Consider the following 10,333-nt stretch of genomic DNA (forward strand, 5'->3'; position numbering starts at 1 on the left):
TTTCCCAGGGCTGAAATAGCTAGCACGAGAGAGCACACAGTTTTAAGGTGCTTGGAAGTAGGTACAGAGGAGGTGTCAGGGATAAGTTTTTTTACACACAGAATGGTGAGTGCATTGAATAGGCTGCCAGCAATGGTGCTGGAGGCGGATACGATAGGGTCAGTTGAGAGACTCTTGGATAGATACACGGAGCTCAGAAAAATAGACGGCTATGGGAAACCCTAGGTAATTTCTAAGGTAAGGACTTGCTTGGCACAGCTTTGTGGGCCGAAGGGCCTGTATTGTGCTGTAGATTTTCTATGTTTCTAAGGTGGACATTCTGGCAGGAGGCAAGTTGTGGGATTTGAATGAAACATGAACATTTTATCTTTTCTAGTTTGAGTGAGTCAGAGCAGATTATAGTAAAGAGTAGTGGCATTGGTCTTTCAAAATTGATTGTTGTTATTGCTTGCTTTCATGGGATCCATAGTTTATTTTGTCTATTTTTTTTATTAAAATCTAAAATTAAGCATGTAAAATATGAAATATTAAGAAATCTGATGGTGTAATAGAATCAAATAAACCCAAAAGGGATAACAGAGAAAATTGTTATTTGCTTTATTTAAAATATATTAAAATCATTATTTGACTTCTTTAGTTCATTTAAAAATATTTAGCCAAAGAAACCAGCTGCATAATACAATATCGAAAAAAACAAAACATTTCTCTAGAAAAAATAATGTTATGTAAAGGGTAAAAAATGCATCCCAATGGGTGAAAAAGTCCCTATTAACAGATCTGCTGTGGTTTGTACACAACATCAACAAACACCCTCAGCCTTTCCTTATCTCATTACTACACCTGCTATACAAACAGATTAAATCGTGCAAAAAGCAAGCAAGCCTACAGACACAGGGTTAGAAGGTGGTAATTACTCCCGAGAGACCCTAATCTTTAGTTAACAAATAGCATTTTTAAACTCTTCACATTCTATTGAAGACAGGCAGATAATCAACCAACATCCTTGTCTTTTGCATGAATGAATGCAATTATCTGACCTTCTGGTTAGAATATGGCCAAAAAGCTGATAGCAAATACATGTTGTTTACTAATGACAAGCTACTGTGGATTATCTGTGCAATACATACACATTAGAACAATTGTAAAAAAAATTAAATGCTGCTTAAGCACTCTTGATTAAAGTTCTGCAAAATGTAAAACTGTAGCTTTGCTCAAAAGACCTGTGGAAACATTAAATTCTGCAGCATTGTTCTTGTAATCTTATGGTAACAGTTTGATATTATGAGGCTCTTTCTTCACCAAGTAATATGCAAATTACATCTTTTTCTCACTGTTTTTCTCCCTTCTTCATTAAGCAATTTTAAGTCATATAAATTTGAACTCAGTCCAAGTTTACAGCAACATGAGACAGGCACACAGATCTGAAGCTAGGAAATATGGGTCACATGTACCAATTTACATATGTATAGCAAAATGCAGTCCTGCAGTGTGAGAAATCCAGCCAAATCAAGCACGGAGATGCAGCCACACAGAAGCTGATGGATTGTGATGCCTGGGAAAACTAGGTATTTCTGGCTGGTAAATAGGAGGAATGGACCTATTACTCATGTGCACTGGAGAGAACCATAGTCCATAAAAATAGAAGATATAGTCATCGAAGACTTGTATCTGTTTCTCTCACTGAAGCAGCTTATGGGTTCAGCTGCTGAATATATGAAGGTCCGAGGCAACTTCTCTGCTCTTCATATATCCTGATTAATATGAATCTCAATAGCTAACAAGCTATGTGAAAAATGAATATACCAACAATGTGCTAATATGTCAGCATGTATTCTAAATAGAGTTGACATCTCCTTGATATGGAGATCAGCAACTCGTGCACAATGACACCATAGATGTGGGAACTGTATCTAAACACTGTGAAGGTAAAGCACAGAAGTAAGCATACATAACAAGGTAGTGATTATATCTCTGTTAGTAGCAGTCAGTTAGTTGATCTTAAAATTGGACTCTGGTCAATGAAAGTCCAATGAAATCAGTCACTGTTGTCAACTTGCAAATTGTCTTTCACATGTGTCAGAATAGTGAGTGAATGTATAATGCTTCTCAAGTAATTTGATACTGCCACTCAATTTTAAAATTAATACATAATCAACGTTCTGTAAGATGTGACTCTGGAGGATTCCAGAAGCCATTGAACTGTGTTAAAAGGAAACTGACTGCTTAGAGAAAGGTTAATTTCTTTTAGGTAAGGAACAGATATTCTCATATGTGAAACCACTCGCATGGTTCAGATGACACTCATTCAAAGGCACTTCCCATATTTTTTGCTTTACTTGGCATCAATTCTACTATTAAGATACAAAGAATGTAATATTTAAGTCACAGCATAATTTGTTTATGTTAGTAGAAACTCTTAATTACTTTTGTTATTGTTTTCAATACAAAATAGCACCAGGAAAATGTTCAATCAACAGTATCATTAATTTATGACAAAAGCTATAAAACTGAGCCCGGCATATGTTTATTCTGATACAGAGAATATACAATTGTACCTAATAGAGTTGAAACTTGAGAATGAAATAAATAATAGGCTGGTCGTTTGGCCGTTATCAAAACAACTTTAATAAAGGAATACTAAGGGCATAAAATCTTCAATACCTTTGTTTACTGAAATTCCAAATGAAATATTTCATTCTTCTAATTTACTATTACAGTTTAAAACACTGTAGCACTTATAAAACAATATTTATTAGCTTTGTGCTTCAATTGAGAAATCAGTGGCTATTAAGCTGATTCAAAGTGTAAGACTTCGTAGGAAAGCAAGAAATATGAATCTTAAGGGCAATAAGCATTATTGTCCACTTATTGGTTACACTTGTTATAATTCACATAAGTAGGCACATGATCATTAGAGCTGTTACATGGGTGGCACTGAAATATCTAGATACCACAGATCTAAACATTGCCAAATCCTCTGTGATTCACACAGACTGGAATCGTTATCCCTGTTTGACGTGCTAATGTTTGCCAGCAATACTCTGCTGCGGCTTTTGAATGGGTGTTATCTACTGCATGCAGCCGTTGCTGCCATTATTTCAGTACCTGAAGGATAATGCTTCCGTAGGCATTCTTCAATAGATTAACTGCTTCTGCATGAGACAGTTCATCCAGGGGCTGCCCATTAATGCTGACAATCCGATCCCCAACCTAATATCAAAAAAAGAAATTTGCAAGGAAATTAATTTCAAATGGGAAATTAACATTCACAGATCTGGATTAGTTATTTTGATTAAAATACCAATTTCTTGGAGTTTTACTGTAATTATTTCCTGCAAATGGCTTTACACATTTGGAAATAGATGTGTGCATGTCATGCAACCACTGAAGCAGAGCAAACCTAAAATTTCACAAACTGGACTTCCAAAGTTTCATATTTACTGTATATGTATGCTTTGAGGGAACAGTTCTAAGACCATCATCCTTAAATTACAAGATTGAAAGATGTGAGACTTGAAATTTAAAAAGGACTTAGGCTTGTCTTTGAAATCTCTGTTTGTGCTCCTTGTTTGGTTTCACAATAATCAGTTTAGACAATATAATGAAAAACAAGTCCATAAAATTTAATGGCACATTTTACTCAGCTGCCATTTCAATTGAAGGTAGAACATTCCCTAATTCAATCAGTGGGCACTGAGCTGTTGCCAGGCATTTCATCTTAGAATGGGAGAGAAGAACAAGAATCATCCTTTGACACCTCTTTGCAAAATTTTAGCATAACACTGAAGGCATCTGAGGATAGGTCATTTGCAAACCTGTTTTGCTACAGATGGTATTTGGCATAGATGCTGGAAAATATCCACAAAAGTTAAAGGTCAATGGAACCTTTCAGGATAAACTAGCTCACACATAATTCTTTATCCAGAAAGCTGTTGCAAACTTACTTGTTTCAAAGCTCTTAAACAAGGATGAATAATTACAATAACTGGGACAGTGCATAAAAGAACATCAATTAAGTGGTGAATAATAATACATCTGTTATTGAAAAGAAACATTGGGTTGGATGTAGTAAGTTTTTATTTTACATAAAATATAGTTAAAAGAGTTAACTAAGTGTAACTCTCGCTTTGGCTAACGGCTTAATATAGGGGATGATAGCCCTCCAGCCCAGCCAAACTTAAGATATCTTGTTTGGGTGGATGCTGCACGATGTACCCCCTGTTACAATTCAGTACCATGAAATAACAAAGAGTACACAATATGCAATCAAACAATTGAGCTTTGTAATTCTTAATTTGACTATATGGTTAGTAAAGAAAACAAGAAAAAGGGCCCATTCTCATGAAACAGTCTAATGCACAACATTGGAGCTCACTGATAAGGCCGTTTGTCCACCATCGAACTCCTCCGATCGTGGCTGACCTTCAGACCTTTGCTCCAAGTCCACTCTATCTGGCAGTCTACCAACTCTCTCCATTCGCGTCTTTTCTCCTCATCGCTCCCTGGCAAAAGACCGCGAATTCCCAGCTCGCAGACACACAAGAAAGAACAACAATCCACTCATTGGCTAACATGCCCTGTTATCTCTAGTCATAACCCAAACATTTCTGCTACAGAGAAACCATTACCTTAGCAGTGGAACATTACAGAGAAGCCACTACATTAGCAGTGAAACCTTACAGTGTGTTACACTCTCTGCCCACCAAACTTAGTCATGTCCTCATGACGTTGAGATAATTCACCAACCCTTCCTGCCAAACACAAAGTCCAATCCAGCTGCACAAGGCAGTGACATAGTGCCCCAAAACGGTAGGGGTCACACTCTGCTCCCTTGGAGCTAAGTAGGCCAGCTTATCCGGTGGTCTCCTAATTCTGTGAGACCTCTGCACCCCCTCACCTAACTCTTCAGGTTCAGACTCTACTGGGGACTGTACCCTGCTGACGGAGCCTTCCCACACCTCCAATGTGTTCTCCTCTTCCTGTACCTCTCTGATCAGCTCATCAAAAGATGGAGGGGAGGGTGCATCTTACAAAACTGTTGGAGACCCCAAGCAATCAGGTCATGGGACTGGGTACCCCTGGCTATCTGGTTCATTCTTAACTGATCCACCTCAGCAGCCTGAATGACCCCTCTGTGCTGCAAGCATTTTAGCTGTCTCTCTAGCTGAAAAATAAAAGCAGAAAGCTTCTCCATCCTTTCTTGATGCCTGTTCTGAAACCCCACCACAAGTTCCATGGGGCTCCCTGTCAGGCCAAAAGCATTGTCCAGTGCTTGCATGTGATTGACAGCTGTCGCTATGGGATACTTTAATCTCTCAGCTCTTACCATGTCAGAGGCCTGCCTGCCCATTCAATCTTTCAACCAATCTCTGTCACTTTATATCATCAGAGCACTGCCAGTCATCTAACAACTGAGAGGTTCACTCTGCCCAAGCCTCATACTCCTCCAACAACACACACAAAATGCTGGTGGAACACAGCAGGCCAGGCAGCATCTATAAGGAGAAGCACTGCCGACGTTTCAAGCTGAGACCCTTCATCAGGACTAACTGAAAAGAAAGACAGTAAAAGATTTGAAAGTAGTGAGTGGGGGGAGGGGGAAATGCGAAATGATAGGAGAAGACCGGTTGGGGTAGGATGAAACTAAGAGCTGGAAAGGTGATTGGCAAAAGTGATACAGAGCTGGAGAAGGGAAAGGATCATGGGACAGGAGGCCTCAGAAGAAAGAACGGGGGAGGGGAGCACCAGAGGGAGATGGAGAACAGGCAAACAACTAAATACGACAGAGATGGGGTAAGAAGGGGAGGAGGGCATTAACGGAAGTTAGAAAAGTCAATGTTCATGCCATCAGGTTGGAGGCTACCCAGCCTCATACTCCTCTTCCCCTGTCAGAGTGGGCATTCATCCAGAGAACAGGCAGAGCCTACCACAGCTGGAACTTTGAACCTGATTTTTCTATTTATTTGCCAAAGTGGTAAGGGCGGATACTAACTCAGAACTCTCACTTCACCGGGGGACAGGAACTAATTAGACATTCCAAGTATGACCACTCTTCCCCTCACTCCTTAGAAACAATCGTACCCTGTCTTTGAAATCTCTGCCCCCAGCTATTGCTAAGTCAGCGTTGGACTGCATTAAAACAAGAGCTATGCCCACCATTTCATCAAACCTCCGCCCACAATCACAACTTTAACAGTACTTAACAGGTGAATTAACAATTCATCCGGAGTATGAATACCTACCCCACTCAGGATAATCACATAACATCCAACAGAATTAACCCCGAATGTAGTCCCCACAATTGTAACTCTCGCTTTGGCTAGCGGCTTAATATAAGGGATGATAGCACCCCCCCGCCCCCCAGCCCAGCCAAACTTAAGATAACTTGTTTGGGTGGATGCTGCGCGATGTGTGCCCTCTGTTACAAATCAGTACCACAAAATAACAAACAGTACACAATATGCGATCAAACGATTGAGCTTTATAATTCTTAATTTGACTATATGGTTAGTAAAGAAAACAAAAAAAGAGAAAAATGGCCCATTCTCATGAAACAGTCTATGCGCAACTTTGGAGATCACTGATAAGGACCATCGACCTCCTCCGATCATCACTGACCTTTGGACCCTCGCTCCAAGTCCACCCGGTCCAGTGGTCTACCAACTCTCTCCTCATCTCTCCCTGGCAAAAGACCGCAAATTCCCGGCTCCCAAACCCACAAGAAAGAACAACATCCCACTCATGGTCTAACGTGCCCTGTTATCTCTAGTCATAGCACAAACATTTCTGCTACAGAAGAACCATTACCTTAGTAGTGGAACATTACAGAGAAGCCATTACATTAGCAGTGAAACCTTACAGCGTGTTTAGTCAGTAATATGACTTAATACTTGATTTTGAATGTGGTCCACAATGCAAACATTTATCAGCCTGGTGAGATTATTATATGAGCTATTTATTTTTGGTCCTTTATTACATCCATGGGTTTACTATATACTGAAAGAAGTTTAACTAAGCACACAAGATGATAGTTAGATTTCAGCAGCAATGTGGAAAGATGTGATCAAAGTGGAAAGAATAGGAAAGGTATAATGGAGGAAATCATAAATATAAGACAAATGTGAACAACTTTATTCAGAGAAAGAAATGAGGCACCATTCAAAGCACAGATAAAGAGATTTGGAAGAAAACTTGAATAAATGAAGAATGCATGGCAGCTGCGACAGGGCTTGAATGTTATCACTTCTTACAAAATTAAATCAAACTTAGGTGACAACAGGGCTTCACTTCCAGATGAGCTTAATGCCTTCTCTGCTCACCTTGATTATCAAAATATGGAGGAACCATCACAAACTCTCACAGCCACCGATAGCTGTGTAACTTCAGTATCTGAGGCTGATGTCAAAGTATCCATCGGGGGTGAACATACAGAAAGCATCTGGCCCAGATGGGTGAGCTGGCTGAGTACTAAAGTCCAGTGCTGATCAGCAGGCTGGTGTGTTCATTGACATCTTTAATCTCTCGCTTTAGTAGTTTGAAGTACCCACCTGCGTCAAGCAGACTTTACTTATACCAGTGCCAAAGGAGAACATGTTAACTTGCTTCAATGACTAGCGTCCAGTAGCATGTGCATCCACAATGATGAAGTATTTTCAGAAGTTTGTGATGAAACATATCAACTCCTCTATGAGGAGTGACTTTGACCTCCTCAAATTTGCCCACAGACGCAACAGGTCCACATCAGATGCTACTTCATTGGCTCTTCACTCAGTCTTGGAATATCTGGACAGCAAAATGCATGCATCAGGATGCTCTTTAACAACTACAGCTCGGCATTCAATGCCATCATCTCCACAAAACTAATCAATAAGCTTCAAGACCTAGGTCTGAATACCTCCTTGTGCAATTGGATCCTTGATTTCCTCAGTTGCAAATGCCATCAGTTTTGATTGGCAACTGCATCTCCTTCACAATCTCCATCACTGTAAGACTGCGTGCTTAGCCCTCTGATCTACTCGATTTACACTCATGACTGTGTGGTTAAGCACAGCTCCAATGTCAGATTTAAGTCTGCAGATGTCACCACTGTCATTGGCCAAATCAAAGATAGTGACAAGCCAGCATATAGAAGGGGGGGGGTTGATAATCTGGCGGAGTGGCACCACAACAACCACCTCTTAGCCAATGTCAGCAAGACAAAGATGATTATTGACTTCAGGGGGAAGCCAGAGGTCCACGAGCCAGTCCTATTTGGGGTTCAGAAGTGGAGAGGGTCAGCAACTTTAAAATCTCAGTGTTATCATTTCAGAGGCCCTGTCCTGGGCCCAGCGTGTAAGTGCAATTATGAAGTGAGTACCGCAGTTCCTCTATTTCCTTAGAAGTTTGCAAAGATTCAGCATGACATCTAAAACTTAAGCAAACTTCTATAGATGTGTGGGGGAATGGCTAAATACAAACCTGGCATGTAAATATCAATGCTCGTGAATGGAAAATCCTAAGAAAAAACAGTGTACACAACCCAGCCCATCATGGATAAAGCCCTCCCCACCACTGAGCACATCTACATGGAGCGTTGTCACAGGAACATCCATCACCAGGGGCCCCTACCACGCAGGTCATGGTCTCCTCTCGCTGCTGCCATGAGGAAGGAGGTATAGGAGCCTTAGGAGTCACACTAACAAGTTGAGGAACATAATTCAGCACTCAACCATCAGGCTTTTGAATCAGAGGGTATAACTTCATAACCTTACTCAACCTCACTTGCCCCCATCACTGAAACATCCCCACAACCTATAGTATGGAAACTCACTTTTAAGTACTCTTCATCTCATGCTCTCGATATTTATTGCTTTACCTGTTATTATTATTATAATTTTTTCTTTTGTATTTGCACAGCTTGTTGTCTTTTACACTGGTTGTCCGTCTTGTTGGATGTGGTCTTCCATTGATTCCATTATGGTTATTTGAATTATTGAGTATGCCAGGAAGATAACAAATCTCAGGCTGTATATGTTGTCCAAGGTTGTCAAGCCGAGGAGTGGTAGTGGGGACAAGCTCCCACTACCTAAAAGTGCTTCTCAGAGCATGCACCTTAAATAGCCTCTGACAACCAAATCCAACTCGTGGCCTTCTCATGTGGCTTAGACCCTAAACCCAGCAGAACTGTTTCTGACAGGAGAAGAGGTGAAGGCAGATCCTGGCACCTTAAAACCAGTGCTTTGGGTAGATGGAGCTCATCAGCCTGAGAAGGCAGTCCATCTAAGAGAGGGAAAACTGATTTCACACCTCCACTGCCTTGAGGCCATACTCACTCATGGGAAAGGCTTCGGGAGTAAACCCTGAGGACAAATCTGGAGCTGGAGTCCCTAAGGCAGTCCGACGTTGTCTTCAACCTTGTTCTGGCAACTCCTGCGATGTCACTGGTGCCAAGCTGTATCGGCCCTTGCCCTTCCCTTGGATAACATTGGTGGCATGGAGAGGGGAGACTTGCTGCATGGGCAACTGCTGGTCTTCCATACAACCTTGCCCAGGCCTGTGCCTTAGAGAGACTGAAGCAAGACTTTCCAGGCACAGATCCATGATCTCACGAGACTAACGGATGCCATCCATATGTTGACATATATGTACAAGAAATTTATTTTGAACTTTGAATTTTGAAGATAGCAATTAACAATTTTGGAGAGAGATTATCTGCCAGTTGCTTGCTTATAATTGGAAATATTGAGAACTTTTTGGGGCGTTGGAGATATTCTAGGCTGGAAAATACACACAAAATGTAGGAGGAACTCAGCAAGTTAGCAGTCAAGAGAATGAATAAGTAGGCGACGAGTTAGACAGACAGCCTTCATCAGGACTGGAAAGAAAGGGAAAAGATGCCAGATTGTGAAGGTGGGGGGAGGGAAAGGAGTACAAACTAGAAGGTGATTGGTGAAGCCAGGTGGGGAGGGGGTGAGGTAAGAACCTGGGAGGTGATTGGTGGATAAGGTAAAGGGTTGGAGAAGAAGGAATCTGATCAGAGGGGAGAGTGAACCATAGGAGAAAAGGAAGGTGGAAGGAATGCTGTCTGACCTGCTGAGTTCCTCTAGCATTTTGTGCAGGTTGCTCTGGATTTCCAGCATCTACAGAATCCCTTGTGTTTATTCTGGACTGGGATATATGATTCGCCTAGTTAGAAGCTGAGTTCTTGAAATGCAACTAACGCAGAATCTGAAAACTAGAGTCAGTTGTGTTCTGATCAAATATACCACGGTCATGGCACATTGTGCTTAACAAAAGCAACTGGTTGCATTCTTTTTCTTTAGAAAGCACTTATGTAAGGACATGGAGACAAAGG

At 41.0% G+C, this 10,333-nt stretch overlaps 1 protein-coding gene across 7 annotated transcripts in view; it reads right to left on the reverse strand.

Moving 5' to 3' along the window:
• LOC132401931 (inaD-like protein) overlaps nucleotides 1-10,333 on the reverse strand; it is a 299,063-nt gene that overhangs the window by 14,690 nt on the left and 274,040 nt on the right. For all 7 annotated transcript variants that reach the window (XM_059984281.1, XM_059984284.1, XM_059984283.1 and 4 more), the window contains one exon: nucleotides 3,106-3,210. In XM_059984281.1, the coding sequence (XP_059840264.1) occupies nucleotides 3,106-3,210 (105 nt within the window). The remainder of the gene's footprint in view (nucleotides 1-3,105; nucleotides 3,211-10,333) is intronic.

The sequence above is a fragment of the Hypanus sabinus genome, chromosome 11, assembly GCF_030144855.1.
Source record: "Hypanus sabinus isolate sHypSab1 chromosome 11, sHypSab1.hap1, whole genome shotgun sequence".
NCBI lineage: Eukaryota > Metazoa > Chordata > Chondrichthyes > Myliobatiformes > Dasyatidae > Hypanus > Hypanus sabinus.